Source organism: Zeus faber (assembly GCF_960531495.2).
Source record: "Zeus faber genome assembly, chromosome: 6".
In the NCBI taxonomy this organism is placed as follows: domain Eukaryota; kingdom Metazoa; phylum Chordata; class Actinopteri; order Zeiformes; family Zeidae; genus Zeus; species Zeus faber.
The window spans coordinates 21,987,211-22,004,286 of NC_137201.1; the positions used below are offsets into that span (position 1 = coordinate 21,987,211).

The 17,076-nt window shown below is 43.3% G+C and overlaps 2 protein-coding genes across 3 annotated transcripts in view; one reads left to right on the top strand and one right to left on the bottom strand.

The window, feature by feature from the left end:
* The window catches only part of tnnt2d (troponin T2d, cardiac), a 2,929-nt gene extending 707 nt beyond the window's left edge, over positions 1-2,222 (top strand). The window contains exons 5-10 of the mRNA XM_080002297.1: positions 1-77; positions 194-292; positions 398-510; positions 604-694; positions 1,221-1,258; positions 2,014-2,222. The exon at positions 1-77 is cut by the window's left edge and continues 1 nt beyond it. Coding sequence (XP_079858423.1) covers positions 1-77; positions 194-292; positions 398-510; positions 604-694; positions 1,221-1,258; positions 2,014-2,059 — 464 coding nt within the window. The 3' untranslated portion in view covers positions 2,060-2,222. The remainder of the gene's footprint in view (positions 78-193; positions 293-397; positions 511-603; positions 695-1,220; positions 1,259-2,013) is intronic.
* Positions 2,223-2,427: 205 nt separating this feature from the next.
* Positions 2,428-16,945, bottom strand: dnm1l (dynamin 1-like). 2 transcript variants are annotated; one of them, XM_080002294.1, is made up of 19 exons: positions 16,729-16,945; positions 14,924-15,068; positions 13,153-13,199; positions 12,501-12,572; positions 12,237-12,323; positions 11,976-12,138; positions 11,295-11,415; positions 9,334-9,465; positions 8,711-8,917; positions 8,351-8,471; positions 6,786-6,941; positions 6,477-6,566; positions 6,286-6,378; positions 5,993-6,046; positions 5,756-5,830; positions 4,664-4,840; positions 3,881-3,990; positions 3,541-3,700; positions 2,428-3,095 (listed from the first exon to the last, which is right to left on the bottom strand). In XM_080002294.1, exons 1-19 carry the CDS (start codon positions 16,828-16,830, stop codon positions 3,039-3,041), a joined length of 2,169 nt encoding a protein of 722 aa, XP_079858420.1. In that variant the 5' UTR covers positions 16,831-16,945; the 3' UTR covers positions 2,428-3,038. The 2 variants fall into 2 exon arrangements, with proteins under 2 accessions (XP_079858420.1, XP_079858421.1); XM_080002295.1 differs by lacking the exon at positions 5,756-5,830.
* Between the last annotated feature and the right edge of the window lie 131 nt (positions 16,946-17,076).

Sequence of the window (17,076 nt, forward strand, 5' to 3'; positions counted from 1 at the left end):
AGAAGCGCCGCGCCGAGAGGGCGGAGCAACAGCGGGTCCGGGCCGAGATGGAGAAGGAGAGGCAGGCCAGGCTGGCGGTGAGCTCCCGGCCCCGGACCTCGAAAACGCGCCGCGACCCCGCGGGGCCCGTAGCGGTAAGAGTAAAGCCGCGCCTCTCCGCCCCTCACCGCTCTTTCTCTGTGCGGCGGAACAGGAAGAGAAGGAGCGGAAGGAGCAGGAGGAGCAGCGGAAGAAGCTGGATGAGGACGCCAAGAAGAAGAAAGTGCTCACCAACATGACCCACCAGGGGAAGGTCCGTGCAGCCGAGCCGCCGGACAACTTCCCGCCTTCGAATACGCAAAGGTTTGGGTTTTTCGCCCGCCGCCCGCGCTAAAACGGTCGAATTGTCTCGTCGCAGAACGAAAACAGGAAGGGGGCCAAGAAGCAGACGGAGAGAGAGAAGAAGAAGAAGATCCTCGCCGACCGCAGGAAACCCCTCAACATCGATCACCTCAACGAAGACAAACTCAAGTACGGCCGAGCTCCTCCGGAGACAAAACACCCACGGCGGGAGCGTGATCTCCAGGCGCTGCGGCTGACATGTGGCTGCTTGTTTTTTTTAAGGGAGAAGGCCAACGAGATGTGGCAGTGGATGTTGGAACTGGAGGCTGAGAAGTTCGACCTCTCCGAGAAACTCAAAAGGCAAAAGTATGACGTAAGTCCCCCTGCCACGCTGCCCAAAAGGAAATATCCCCAGTACACACAAAAAAAAAACTTTTTAAAGGAAAAACAAAAACAGGACAACCCCAACTTAATTGTTAATGGGAACTAAACAAAGAGTAAGTTACAAATAAGCATACTTTTTGCCATACCTGTTATTCCCTTTAAGTGAGGACAGGTCAGGTTACCATAATTCCAACTCTCATTTTCCAGACGAGGAAAAGTGACAAGATACGGCAGCTATTCCTAAAACGCTGTAAAAGGAAATCTAAAAGTGAGGTCGTATCCACTTAAAAGATGTTTTCCCTTCAGATCAACACGCTTAGCCTTCAAACGTTTTGAGGTAAAAAGTGGTCATTTCCAGTGCGGTAGAGTCAGTGTGGTCTTTTCGGTGGCGTGACATGGGCGTCGACGGCGAAACAGATCTTCCAAGGTCAGAGGTGAGCCACAGGTACAGCTTGGTGGAACGGAAAGGTCTCCTGAGGTTCGACGCTCACGTGTACTTGCGTGTGTTCCTACAGATTAACCAGCTTCTCACTCGGGTGCAGGATCACCAGAAGTAAGTATGACAGGGCGCATCTCCCGTTAAGAGGCTCCCACGCTGGTCTCATGCCCTCAAATACGCCTCCCAAACTAACGGTTACGCCAATCGCTTCCCACCATCCCCACGTTCACAGCCAGTGACGGCCTCACGCCTCGACATGTTTACAGCCACAATGAACCTGAGATCACGAGAGGGTCCAGACGTTTATTTGAACTCGCACATTTCACACTCAAAACTCCTTCAAACTGAACCATCACGTTAAACCCCCCCCACGGAGAGACATTCATCAATCCCTTCATTGGCATCGCTGTTGATATCACCACTTCTGTTTTCTGCTTTGCATTGTGTGTTGCATTTCGACAACCTTGCATGAAATGTGGAGGATTAACCACGTGTTTACACGATGATGGAAATGACCTGTTACAAAAGGCATCACTTGTAATGACAGTAGCAGCAAAACCCTCCAGCGTTGCTTCTGACAGGGAATTAAAACTTCTTAATTCCATGTGAGAGGAGCAATTCAATCTTCCACATTCCACACGCCTCCATCAGTGAAGACATTATCAGAGAACAGAGATCAGAAATACTGGGATGTGGTTTGGGTTTTTCAGACAATTCAGGCAAAAAAAAACCAAAACCCATCTTGTTTGACTAAACGGCATGGCCACATTAGACATTATAATCTGAACCACGTGCCTGTACCTGAGGGCCTCAGCATAGGGAGGTGGTGAGCAGGTGGTAAAGTACTTGTGTGTTGTGAAACCTTTCAGTGCCAAAGGTCGCGGCAAGGGCAAAATGGGCAACCGCTTGCGGTAAAGAAGCTTCCGGACGGGAAGACGGGACGACGCGTGACTCCAGCGAACACCTCCGCCCGCCTCCACCCCCGTGCAGATGCTGCGTGCACGGCCGTTTTCCTTTTGTGTTGGGCTTCATTTCACACGTCAGTGTATCAAGTCAATAAAGAGTCATTACATCCACAGCGTTCATCCATGTCATACTGTCTGTGTCACACCTGAATTTATAGTTAGGAGGTATGTTTAGCTATTAGCAACAGTGTTTTTTTTTTTTTTTTTAAGTGTTCAGACCATTGGAACCCAAATTATTGCATTAATTGTAATGCTGAAACAACGGAAACATGTAAAGACAAAAGACAGGAAAAAAGTGAAATCTACCATTGTCCAATGCAACGTGGGGGAAAAAAAACTATTATTCTGTGCGATTTATAGAAAACAAAACACCGAGAATATAGTATTTTCACCGCCTCATGTTGGTAACATCAAAAAAAAAATATATATATATATATTTTTTTTTAAAGAAGTGCATTTCTTTTTACATAATTAGCAGTAAACATATTTTCTTTTTGCTAGGATGTAGTAACAGATCCTACAACTTAACAAAGCAAAACAAAAGCAATCATGATAAAGACAATGTACATTACACAGCATTCTAGGATCCGTAGAACAGCGCTGTCGGTTTATTAATACGACTCTGCAGATCGACTTCTGGAGCATTCTCCTGCAAGGCCCCACGTAGCAGGTGGAGCAGGACTCCACCCTCTGCTTCTCCGTACGCACAACCACTCCGTACTGTACGGTACTCAACGCCGACCGACAGAGATCGACTGCTGCCGTCATTTCACGTCCATATTCAACTATTTATTGTACACACGTATTGATATTGAGTCGTCTGTCTCTGTGTCAGCTGACGAAAAAACACAGGGCTTTACGGCTGTTTTTTGGGGGGTGGGGGTGGGGGGTCCAGACAAAGGAGGGCAGAATGGGAGAAATAATCCCCCTCACCAGAGGTGGGTTTCTCGGATCTCTGCGATGGCCTGGCTGGCCTTCTGCAACGCCTGGGGGAGGGGGTTGGGAATAAAAAAAACAAAAAAAAACAAAAACAAAACACATAAATAAACACAAAGTGGCTAAGTAACAGTGAGTTTACATCCACTCATGTCACTAGGAACCTATTTAGGAAGCTTTGTCTCATGAGTTTGGTGTTGAAATGCTATTCGTCACCATTTTGTTTGAAGGCTTATTTTACATTGATATGATGACAATTCTATGAGGGAATCCACGGTGACATCATCGTGGACCTGATGCGCGAATCCATAAAAATAGGGTATCACTTAATGTTAAATTTGTCGGTATAAATACGTAGAACAATAAAATGCCAGTTTTTCGTGCCACCGGTGAACGAGGCCTCTTGATTTGGGTGGAAGCACCAAAGGCCTCGCTGTCACCCCCCTCCCTGTGGTGCTGCCTTTGGTTGGACTTCACTGCACTGAGAGCCGTTACCTTGAGCATGTCTGCCGCCTCGTGGCGTCTCTGCGCCATGTCCTCAGACTCTGTGAGCAGGTCGTCCAGCAGCCCCGCCTTGTAGAGCTGGCCCACCAGCTCGCTCTGCAGACAGTCTTTCACGTGGTTGACTAGGAAGTGCATCACCGCCTTGGGCACGCTGGGGGGACGGGTTCAGGAAGAATAGGGCAGAAGTCGGACAGATATAGTTATCAAGTGGGGAAGGGGTTGAATTAGAATGTTTTATAAAATAATTGAACTGTTTTTAAGCAAACGTCCTGCGCTCACGAACCCCCGAAGGTTCACCCCTTTAAGCGTTTGGCATGAAGCCGTACTGTACCTGTCTTGGATGTTCTTCCGCACAATGAGGAAGTAGGACTTGATGAGCCTCTCGATGACCTCACAGTCCCTCTGCTCTCTGGCGGAGAGCTTCCTCGACACCGGGACGGGCTGGAGAGAGAGCAGGGCAAAGGGGCAAACAAGTTGACTTGTTAAACCACTCTGTAAACCTAATGTGATGTCATCAGACCCACCCCAAAAAATCCCACCCACAGAGCTGCGTCTTCAAGAAGAGCGGGTTTAGTGGTGTGTCTGTCTGCTGGCTGGAAGGAAAGCTGAATGCTGCGTAATTCTGGTGTAAGTAACATCACCACATTTCAAGGTCATTTAAAAGCACTGAACCGTGGATTTTTAAGAGCTCTGCCGTGATGGGGTGGAGCATTTCAGTCACCAAAATGGACGTATTTATGATTAAGCCAGGGTGTGATGCCATGGACACAAAAAAAAGATAGCTTATAGCTTGAATGGAACTGATAGAATTTGAACAGAGATTTATGAAGCACATCACTTTTATTTGTGTGTGTAAACCTTCTGCTACACAAAGAGATCCTCACTCGAATAGATTCACTTTGTTCATAGATATTAAAACAGAATTGCTCTCATATTGTTTTTGTTTGCTAGTTTTATTTCTGCACCGAGAGGACCTGGACCATCCTGTCTTACTTGAACCCATGACAGAAAAAAAACAAAAAAAAAACAAATTAAATAAAACGACCCTCAAGACATGAACAGACACGGCCGTACTGGTGTGTCTTGGGCCTGTTGTCGACTGCAGACTACCCACCACATCCAGGAGGTTGATGGCGTAGCCCTTCTGTGGACTGGCTGGGAGCTGAGGAGGGGGCGTGGCCTTGTCCCCGGACTGGGCTTCCTCCCCCCTCTTTATCATTCCCCTCCAGTTCCCCGTCCCTCCGTCCCCCTGCTCATTGACGAAGGCGCTCTGGGAGCCTCCTGCTGCGGCCTGCGGAGAGAGGGAAAGCGGGGGTGGGGGGGTCAGCGAGCTGGTGCACGGTTCGCAGGTGCAAAACCGGTGCTTAAAAAAAAAAAAAAAAAAAAGAACATATAAAACTTAAAGGAACAATCAGTAACAAAGGAGCGCGAATGGAAGCCGCAGGGAACTACCACTAGATTGGCCAAACGGGTCTCCACACACCCAAACTGAACCTCCACCTCTCTGTTCTCAAGGTTTTCAATTGTCCTCAGCTGCCTCCACCTTTGAAACGCTGCCCCAGCGCTCACCGGTGTTTTGACTTTTTGAAGCTTTTTAACACTTGGTAGAGGGCTTGATGGACGCTCGTGGGCGAGTCCGTGCTTTCACAAATCCTCCTTCTTCGATTCGGTTCCGCGACGCAAGCGCAGCCGATGAGAGGGCGGAGCTCGACTGGTCTGGGAGCGAGGAGCCCGGACTTCCTGTCTGGAGAGCTTGGAATATCAGCGGCCATCGAGGCGGCAGCGGACTGACCGGCACCGGTCGAAAACATTTTGCGAAGCCCCACTGATATTTCAAGGTCAAACAAATAAAATAATACTGATTGCTCCTTTAACGACACGCCAATAAGAATGTGAATATTTGGATTGCTTGTTAGTACGTACATAGTTTAACATACAGTACATGCAGAGGGATATTCTGATGAGATTGGGTTATAAAAAGGAGAACGAGGCTCTGCTACTATTCGTGTAGTTCAGTATAGTAAAGTTCATGTAGTTGTGCGAAAGGAGAGGAGGGGAAGTGGGCAGAACCATGCACCGCTGGCATGCAGCGACACACACACACACACACACACACACACACACACACACACACACACACACACACACACACACACACACACACACACACACACACACACACACACACACACACACACACACACACCTTGAGGTTCTCCCACTCAGGGGGAGCAGGAGGCTCAGTGGGGGGGATAGACTGCCCACCCGGGCTCTTAAGAGACTAGAGAGAGAAAAAAGTAGGAGCACAGGAGGGGAAGGAAAAACTAACAGGACTTGGAAAAGGAAAAGATAAAAATTCAAGATTTGGGAATTTGTAGGAATAGTACCAAAAAGGTTTGATGAGAAGAGAAGAAAAGAGCATTTTTAAATAGCTGAACTGTACCTTATCCCTGGGGACGGCAGAGGGCAGGTCTCTCATCCGGTTGCGTCTCTGCTCCTGTATCAGACAGTTTGTTAGATATAAATATGCAATCTTTATGAAATATAGGACATGGCCAAATCCATTTCTTCTTATTCCAAGGTACCGTAACCAACAACCGCGTAGAAAACTGTGCAGTAGTTGTTTAATGCAGCTGAAACTGAATGTTAAGGAATTACAAACAAATGACACACGCTGAAAAACATCCTAATTTTGTGAATTTGACACATTTTCAGATGATTCATGGCGTTTCTTACCTCGATGTTATTGTTCATTAAGCCACAGGCGTCGGCGAAGTCGGGGTGTTTGGTGTTGATGTAGGCTAGTTCTATGGCAACCAGGTTGTGAACCTGGAAGAAAAGAAAACAGAAATAAATATTCCCCGGTTCTAGACCAGACCGGTACACTTGGTAAACTCTAAACAGCCCGAGGTGCTGGATGTACAGACCATGTCGTTGGTGACTGGCAGCCTCTTCCTCAGCAGTGATGTGACTACTTCTACGATGGCGTCATGGAGCTTTGGAAACCTCAGCAACTCCTGCGGATTTTGCGATAATTATGGCCAGAGTGTACAAGCGTATTTCATTGCTTGAACTTAAGATAACATTATTTTAATGCCCACGGGGCAAGTCAGGAGAAGAATAGCTGCATGTTAATTTATGAGATCAATTTGTCTGCCGTAGCATTAAATCCCCCCAAAAAAACAAGGCATGAATCAAGTATAACTACACAGACAGTACATGTGTTGCCGTCTCACCTGCGTGCTGTAGTTGCTGCAGTGCTGAATGATTCTCTGCATCTCTTCGTGAACCAGCTCCACGCAGCGCAGACTGGGCTCCTCCAGACGCTTCACCTGCCGCTTCACCAGCAGCTCAAACGACACCTCGGGCACGAACAGAGCGGGCCTGGGACCCTGCGCACGCGAATACACGCACACGCACACACACACACACACACACACACACACAGAGTTGGAAGTGAGCTGCAATGGAGAAGAAGCCTATTCTAGAAAAGTGATTCTCAGCCTTTCTTCATACACAAATTAGGCCATTTGATGAGATTTTGATAAGATATGAAGGGCTGAATTTTTTGACCAATATTGCGATTTAGTATGCAAAATTATTATTATTTTTTTTAGTTCCTTATCTTCTGTTTTATTCACTAAATACAAGCAATGAATAATTCTATAGTATGACCAACACAACAGTGGATACAGTCAACATGTAACTGCCCTTTCCTGTCGGCCAGGCCTATGTGTTACGATGAAAATAGATGAAGTGATGCATGAATTGAGATGAATAACATATCTTTATTCAACTATTGAATTGTAAAATGAAAAACCTTCGATCACAGTAAAACATTGACTGATTGATTTAACTTCAAGCCTTGTAATTGTTCGAAGATTAAAATTAACATTAAAAAAATGCAGTATTAAAAAAATGTATTATTTTTTATTAAAAATGTTACGTGCATAGGTCCATACATCCTCTTTGTGTGCAAGTGAATGAGTGTCGTCCGTAGGATCACTAGATTTTTTTTCGTCCCTGCAGATGCAGGGGCAGGTTTATGCTCATTAAATTAAAAAGAGGTTACAAAAAAACGAACAGACGCAGTGCTCTGAAAGAGGCTCGCTACGTCTGGACTCTACAGCTGTTCCGGGCTCTGCCAGCAGCACACACCCCGCACAGCGCTCCGCGGCCTGGGTCGCAGCACCGGGTCTCACCGGGGGGCAGCGCGGAGGTTTGGTTAAAACAATCACTTATGTGTTTCGTTTTCCTTTCCTTTTTTTGGGGCCGCTTTCTAAAATCTCACAACAAAGGATAAAGAGCAGAGGAGCATACAGAGGCGGACAGAGCCCAAAAGTTGGTGAAATTGTCATTTTTAATTTTATTTTTAAATTGTAACAGATATTCTCATATATTCGATTCGCTTATGTGTTTTTTCAAAAGGAATATTTGAACGTGGTTTTTGGCCCTATCGATTAGATTGAGTAACATTAAAAGGAACACTTTTTTTTGTTTTGTTTTTAATAATTGGAGCCTTTGATTTGAAAATTGCATTTGATTTGATGAATCATTCTGCCCTATTGGATATGATTTAGTGTCTATACTATAGGTACGGAGATAACAGTGGAACTAGGATCAAAACCCTCATTATGGTACATTCTCCAACGATGCGAACATCTTATAAATCAAATAATTGTTTAACTATTAATCATTTTTCCGGCAGCTACTGGAGCCTCTTGATGGAGCGCGAGGTTCCCTGCTCTAGAAAATTCCGGTCGTCACGGATAAAATATGAAAACGGGTGCTCAGAACTGACCGTGGCATTCCTGATGGCTGTGAGCACATCGATGGTGGTCAGGCCGCCCAGAGGATCCACTGACTCCAGCGTGCGTCCAAACGTCTCGTGGAAGATGTAACAAATTCTCGCTCCACCGCATCTAGAACAGGAGAACAAAACACACACACACACACACACACACACACACACACACACACACACACACACACACACACACACACACACACACACACACACACACACACACACACACACACACACACACACACACACACACAACACGTGGAACAAACTTTTTGTGAAATCCTCACAAGCTACAAGCGGCGACAGTACCCCTCAGTGGTACATCCGGGCACTTCAGGGGGCTGTGTAACTCACAGTTCGGCCGTCTCGATGTACTTGGCCGTGCCCTCTATGGTGTGGCAGTACTCGGCGGCAAACTTGGTGATGAGCTGCAACAGGGTGGCGCTCTGGTCCTCCACGGGCTCTCCATAGCCGCTCAGCATGGACTGATACTGGGCCGCCAACACGTTTATCCTCGTCTTCAACTCAGGGAGACAATCTCTGATGTGGTGCATGAGTAACCTGCACATCAGTTAGTGGAGGGACAGGATAAAAAAAACCGTGCGTTTTAAACAGAGGAGGTTTCTGAGGTTCCACGATTTATCCACAGTAAAAGGAAGGAAGTCAGACCCTCAGATCATTTTTAACACAATTCTAACATTATTTAAAATTAACTTTTTGGACAAATCCTGTACGTGTGCACTATATATTTTGTGCAGGGCAGATATGGGCCAGATATGAACTAGAGGATTCTTTGAACTGTTATTATAACAGTTTCCTTTAGGTTAGGTAGCAAGGTAGCAAGCAAATGATTATGAAAATAATAAAGTGTAAGTAAGTTATAAATCTACCCCTCTGAGACTTAATTGTAAAATCGACTTTGAGAGCACGCAGGACTGTTTAAGGACCTGAAGGACTTCAGAATCCAGCCTCCTTACCGGTTCAGGGTTCTGGCTAGGTATTTGGTTCCATTCCTGTTTGCTAGTGAGGGGTACTTCTTCTGTAGGAAGGCATGTTCATCCTGGATGGCATCCACCACAGACTTCTTATTGTTAATGTCCAGCTGGCTCCTACAAAAGATACAAAAAAAACATACAGATTCATAGTATTAGTAATACAAGTGCAGAGCTGCCGACCTTGGGAAATTATTTTGAGTATCACAATAGTGTAATAGGGAGTCTCTGTGGTGTTTGAGTCACTGCAGCTAAATTACTCCATCAGAGCTACTACGGCTAAATATATACAATATACACATTTATCGCATTAGGACCTTGTATCCCCGTGCATCATCTTGTAAAGTTTCCAAACATGTTTACCAACTAGAGACGCACCGATTTCCATTTTCTTGGTCACTTCGATTTTGATTTCTGACCTGCTGATTCTGATTTGGGCGATTCAGAATTTCATTAAATTGTATGTTCATAATACATTGTCTATTAAATAACTTTCACATTGTGGTCCGATCATTTAGAGTTTATATCCATGATAGGAGAAATCAAATGTTCTTATCATTTGGTCTCATTGGGTATATCTATGGTACGTCAATGACAAATACATCATGTGATCTGATGGCGCTCACGTGATTGGACAGCTGCACATACAGACTACTGCTGCATTTTTCAGTTACCACAATAGTGAGATTGCTGATTTTGACAATGTGTGTTTATTTTTGTTCAATATTCACAATAACAGAACATGAAACTGTCCCCGAGTTCCAATAAAACAAAATACAACATGGAACAGTCATTGAGTTCCAATAAAAATAGTAAATGGGACTGTCATCAAGTTTCAGTATAATGTAACCTGTAACTCTCACTCTTTTAGTAGGACAGTGTAACTAATATGGAAATGTCCATGGAGTCTCTTTCACTTTTAAGTGAAAATATACCTTTATTCTATTATATTTATATGGTACTTGCCATTCTTAAGTAAATTGCAACCATTGCAAAACAATACAAATAAATTCATAATAAATGGTCGACTCTTCTCACTCTCGTTCACTGGAAGTCCTCCTTCGCTCACCGTGCGTTAAACTGAATCAAATCGAACGACCTGTTTTACTGAGTGACTCATAAAGATCCGAGTCTCAAAAAAGAGTTAAAGCTTTCATTAGGAGGGGAGCTTGTGCACTATGAACAACCACAGCAGACACTCCGCTGTCGTGACAGCAACGGAAACAGTCTGCAACACTTTTGGAATATTGCAGGTTATAAATAAACAATTGATCGAATCTTACTTGTTTACCTTGAAGTACCTCCAAACAGCCGACATTTTCTTTCTTTTACTCTATTTTTTTTGTTACATTATGTTTGTATCGCTGTGAGTATCGGAGCATTTTTACGAGTACATAAGCACAGTTTCTGGCGGGTAAATTTGACCGGTACAGAATCTGATATATCTGACACCGATTGGTTGGTCACAGTTCATGGCCTACCAAGCTGAAAACCGACCAATTCCGGTAGTGCATACTACCGGAATTGGTGAATACTGACATACTGCAGGAACGAGACTAAGAAAGCTGATGAGATGAAATGCATACAGTGTATATACAGTGTATATAGTGTATATAGTATATATAGCGTATATAGTATAAATAGTACAGTGTACAATACAGACTGGTCAGAGAGCTGGTCCTAAGTCTGAACAGTCGTTAAGTGAGGAGTACCTGTATTCGGTATTGTTTTGTATTGATTGATTGTTTTCCATAATAAATTACAATATATATATATTTTTTTTTGCGTGTTTTCAGCTGGCATTTCGTACCTGCGTATTTTCACCAAGAATTGCGTGGGCTTGGTACATAAAATGCGTGCAGGTTGGCGGGTCTGCAAGTGCCTTGTTGTAATACTGTCCATATTTTTGCAATCTCCCAATCAGGGTCTATTAACGACTTGGCTACCTGTTGACAACTCCGATGAGGCCCAGTTTGACGGGAATGACCCTTCCCATCAACACATCCATGGCATCTGTGCCGGCATCCATTAGATCCAGTTTGGTCACCACCGCGAGTGTCCTCCTGCCTGAGCACACAGAGATGGACACATGGCAACACATACCAACAACGCCATACAGGAAATCCCTGCTTCAAGGAACTACCTGAGGACATGAGGCATATTACTACCATGAAATATAACACAGTTAGGGGCTATATACTGTTTGATTCACATAACAGGTTCTCCTGCACTTCCAGAAATCATACAACAGCATTCCCAACCTTTTCTGACTCACACCCTACTTGAAAATATCAAAAATATCTGTGGCCCACACCCGATTTATACTATATATTCATTAAAATCATGATTTGCCAATGATTTGGTGGCCCACTTGCAATACCCCTGTGGACCTCTAAGGTTGAAAATCGATGGCATACAAATCATGGCATTTCACCTACTCCTAATTCATAGTATGGCAACCAGTTGCGTCACATTTATTTTATGTATTTTATGTCAGTGCTGTCATTGGAATCTACAGGAAACCGTGCATTTGTTCCTGGGCTAGAATTTGTTGTTGTGTGAAGCAAAAATAACAAGGCCCCCACAAAAGATAAATGAAGGAGGAGATGGAAGGAGTTAAAACGCACCATCAGGGTCAACCTCACGTGCCACCTTAAGGGCCTCTGAAGTCGCCATGTCTGTGTTGGCAGCCGTCACGGCCAGGATGATGGAGTTTGGGTTGGAGATATACTTCAGGATCAGCTCTCTGATCTGGATCTCGATGTCCTTGGGCTGGTCTCCAACCGGAACCTTGTCAACACCAAACAGGCAAATCACAGGCCAAAAGGTGTGTGAGTGAAATTGGATTTTACCAAAAGGGGAACAAACATGAAGGGTTTTTTTTGTACCTTTGTAATACCAGGAAGATCCACCAGCGTCAGATTTACAACATGTGGTGAGAAGATTTTTAAGTGAATAGGCTCCTCGCTAATGCCCTGGAAGAAAGGAGCACAAGTCCTTTTAATGAAAGTAGAGCTTAGTACAGCACCCGTGGTGAACTTTAAAACCTCAAAATGATTTTGATTTGATATTCCAAGACCTTCCAGTATCAAAGCGTTCCGTTTACTTATCTGCCAATATTTCATTTGCCTTTGTTGATCTAATTATCGCACCTTGTTATTGCCGGAGACTCTTTCGGTTTCAGCTTCAATTTCTTGCCTGATCTCAATAAAGTCTGTGTAGATCTGAAAACAAAAAAACAACAACAACATATATGCAAATCACTGTAGCTGCTGTGGACAACCTTACAGTGCACGTGCATGAGGTTTTCCTCATGAAGTATGTTCACAAGATCCATTATGGAGTTATTTCATACAATAATGATTTTTCTTTCACTAAAATGACTATGAATCAGTGCTAGTTAAGTACAAACAGAGCTATAATATCTTTCTGAAGAGTAATACACCATCATGAGACTGCACCAGAGCCATTAATAGCACATCACAAGGTTCTCTTTGTTTTGACACGAGGACACGGGGACATCACATTCCCTGCATACAGACTGTGAAGTTTAAATCCACCAAGAAGAAATATAGGTAAATTGTTTCCGATAGGGTGTGTTCCCCAGGTAATTACAAGCTGCAGAAATGAAACACTTGTAGAGGTGACAAAACGATCGCAGGATCAGACAGGTTGTGTTTTACAGAGTCACCTGATGATGAAACACAACCGGTCTGATCAGACCTATCTACTATTCTATTTGCAGTGGTGATAATTCTTTTCTGGCAGCCACAAGGGTAAGGGTCAGTAAATTGACGCCCTCACCTTGTTTTTCGTGTGCAGGAATTTACCCCACTCCTCTCCGTCGATGCCTGAAAATAAAACATAACGTGGGACAGAGAAATTTAGTCATGCTTGTTTGATGGATATAGAGCCTTGAAATAAGTGTTGGCACAGCTGCGATGGGAGAACTCTCCAGCTAAAAAAAAAACCAACAAAAAAAAAGTAGAAATTCAGGATTTGGAGCCAACAACGGAAAAATACAAAAATAAATTCCCACATAGCCAATGGAAACAAAATCTGAAGCAAAATTAGCCTGTGCATTATGGGAATCACATGCCTACAGGGAAAAATATTGAACTAGGAAAGCAACGTTTTTGAGACAGAATTTTCTAAGATAAAATAGTTATCGTAGCCATAAAGCATGAAAGACGATTGGGAGGAAGGATTCCTTTAGAAAGGTGAAAGTACATTATTTGATGGGATTCTAGGAGGCGTTTCTTTGAATAAGTTTGAATCACAGCGGAAAGAAACATTTATCTTACTTTAAGGATCATACTAATGAATAAAGAACATGGATTACTTAAATTTCTATATCTAACCTCAGCTAAAAGAGAGGCTGGTTTCAATGAAAAAACTACAACACAATGTACGGCAGCTTACTGGAGGTTACATATATTGTATTATGAGGCAGAGTGGGAGTGGGGTGGATATACAAAATAGGGTGGAAGCTTCTGGTCACACACTATATACACAATATGTAAAACAAGCAGAAGATAAGGGAGACCTTTGTAAAGTCGTCCATTTCTCCAGGAATTGGGTTCTGCGATTAAGAGACGATAGGAGAAAAGTGGGTTAGCCTGGCTTGACTGCAGCTTCGTCAATTTAGGGCTTTTCTCTCAGAACCCATGAGCAAAATGAAAGCTGAATCTGTTCAATAAACTACAAAACAAAATATTTCTGTCCCCGTCTAGTTTAGTTCCACTGTGTAAAATCATTTTTGACTACTTGAGAATTGCTACAGAAGATTATATACACCCAGTTAGGGTTGGATTAATATGAAAATCCAATCAATTAATAGACAACGACATAGATAGTGAGAAAATCTAAACAAAATAATCTTCAGCATGGCTTTGAGATTGCTGAATACTTGGCCACCGCAGGAATACAATAAGAGATGCCATAAAAAACGGACAAAATTGACAAAACTGTGACTACGGCATCTTTACGTCATCATTTAACTTGGCGGACTGAGCAAAATGAACTTCTTGCTCAATACGACGACGTCCAGTACGGTATACAAAATCACTTAAAATAAAAATTAAATACTGAGCTCAAAATAAAGAAAACGGGTTGTCTGGCATTTAAAAAGATGCAAACTGCAAGTCACAAACTCACAGCCAAGAAAGAAACGTTCAGGAAGTATCATAGCACTGGACGTCAATACAGCTGTGACTCAGGAGGTAGAGTGGGATGAAGATATTCCCTGCTGTATATACTACAATGGAATGACATCTAGTCTGAAATTACTTTAACGCTTGTTTGAGAAAACTGATTTTGATGTTTGTTTATTTGACTCCACCCTCAGGATTCCATGAGCTAAAAAAGCAGTTTCTTGACTGGAGTCTAGAAGCTGGATATACATGGAAAATACATGCTAGTCCTGCTATACCCTTTATCAGCATTCTAGTCCAATCAAACTCTGGAAATTTGTGTTTTAGAAGAGTATGAAGACTTGGGATTGAGGGAACTTCCAAAAACCTTTCCTTTAACAAATAAGCAGCACAGTAGAGGAACGAAACTCATGTATTGTTACCATTTTCCTCATTGGTTTTCCTGCGATCTTCTGTGTCGATGTGCACCAGCTGCAGGATGAGGGGCCGGCGGGTGACGACGCCGGTGCCGCGGGGCAGGAGGTCTCTGCCAACCAGGCTTTCAAGCACAGAACTCTTTCCACTGCTCTGTAATCACAACAACACAACAACTTAGGACATCAAATCCAATGTTTGGCTCTTGGATTAGGATGGAGAACCATTGGGACGTTATGATTCTAAAACGCAGCTGCTGTGCTGGTTTGGAGGCATAAAGAGCACTTGGAACATCCTGTGTTTGGCCTCATTTCACCTAAACAGAGACACTGACATCCTATTATCTGACCAATGAAACCAATTAGACCGCGCCGCGTTCAAAGTGCAAGGTCCCAAGCGTCTTAATTTTCCAAGTGTGTGTAGTTTCAATAACGCCAAGAAATAACCCTATTGTAAGTAAATTATATTTATGTTGAGGTGGAAGATTGTGCGATATTTATGCTGCAAAATTAAAGTGTTTCAAGTGGGTGAATGAATCAAATCCAGCTTAGTGTGAATGTTTTGATATACACTTTTGGATATATAGACTATATAAATGTGTTTGGCACACTTTTTATAACATTGTCACGAGGCTGGAAGAACTCAGTGGTACCTGCAGGTACCACTGAGTTCAATTCAATACTTTTAAAATACCTTTTCAAGACTAATCTTACAGAATTTAAGATGACCTCTCTGGACAAATGACAAATTCAATAAAGTACTAGAGGAAAACACTATTAGGGTAGGTAAGCACTATATAGTTAGTAGAGGGTAGGTTATAAACTCGATTAATATATGACCCGTTTCCTTCAGGTCAGATAAGTAAGTGATTAGAAACAGGGTTTTTTTCAAATAAAAAGGACATATGAAAATATATTTAAGTACATTTAACCAATGCCACATGTATTTATAAAATGGTTCACACAATAAACCAAATATTATATTTGTGGATGGGGAAATATATTTATGTTTGTGTTTTTTTTTTGTATTTTAAGTCTTTTAGTTTTGGGAGTCGTAGTATATATTAACCTGTATTTAATTCAATGTAATTATACATATTTTTTTTAATTGTGACACAGGATTCCTACCATATTGCAGGTGCTTAAATGTCTTAAGCGGAGGTTTACAAATATTAGGCCTTAAACGCCATTGATTAGTCGTGCATTTTTAATTTAGAAGGGCTTAATTTCAACAGCATGTCTCCCTGTCTCTGTCACCTGTCTGGGGTTCTGGTGGGATGTTTTCCAGTTCCTAATCACTTACGTTGCTGTCTGGCCTCAAGGAAATTGTTGTAATAACAGTTCATAGAATTCTCTAGTTCATTGCATAAACTATTTATACGTAATATTCCATCTGCCGTGTACCAAATACATGTAGCACGTGGCTTGATACGTACCTGCAATACTCGAACGAGAGAGACGATTTGTACCACAACCAATTTTGAATTCCGTTGAATATGTTGGAACTGAAAAGTATAAACTCCGTGACACATGCAGAAAGCCTGGCTGGTATGTGCATTCATTTACATTGTTTTATATTAGGTATTAGACACTTATGAACCGTGACACAGAATCCCTTCCACCCCTGCAAGACACTCTGGAGCTTATAAGCTGCAAGAACGTTGTATATTTAATATGTGCATATTAAATGAGGAAGCACCTTGTCACGACCTGAAACGCACCCGAACAGGTGCACGCATGTGAAGGCAAAACAAGCTCCGCAGTTGGCACGGCAGTTAGCACAACAGTTAGCCTGTTAGCAGACGGTTCCGTACCTGAGTTCCAACCACTGCTATCTGCGGTAACTGTATGATATCCGCACCGACCGTATTAAACACGTCCTGTAATTTGTTTATGACGGGGATGAGGGCCTCCATGGTCCTTGTCCCGTTCTTTGCAGTTAAAAAAAAAAAAATTTAAATGACGGACTATTCGGAAAGTGGAGCGGAACCAGGACACAAAGTCATTGAATGTCCCCGAGCAGCGCTTCTGCCTTCCGTCCACCCGGCCGACTACGCACCAGATATTTCACAGCTGCATCATGGGAGCTGAAGTTCTGCCGGCGCAGGCTCACCGGCCGCCGGCACCCGGGGCGTCCCGGATGTCGAACTACATTTCCCAGA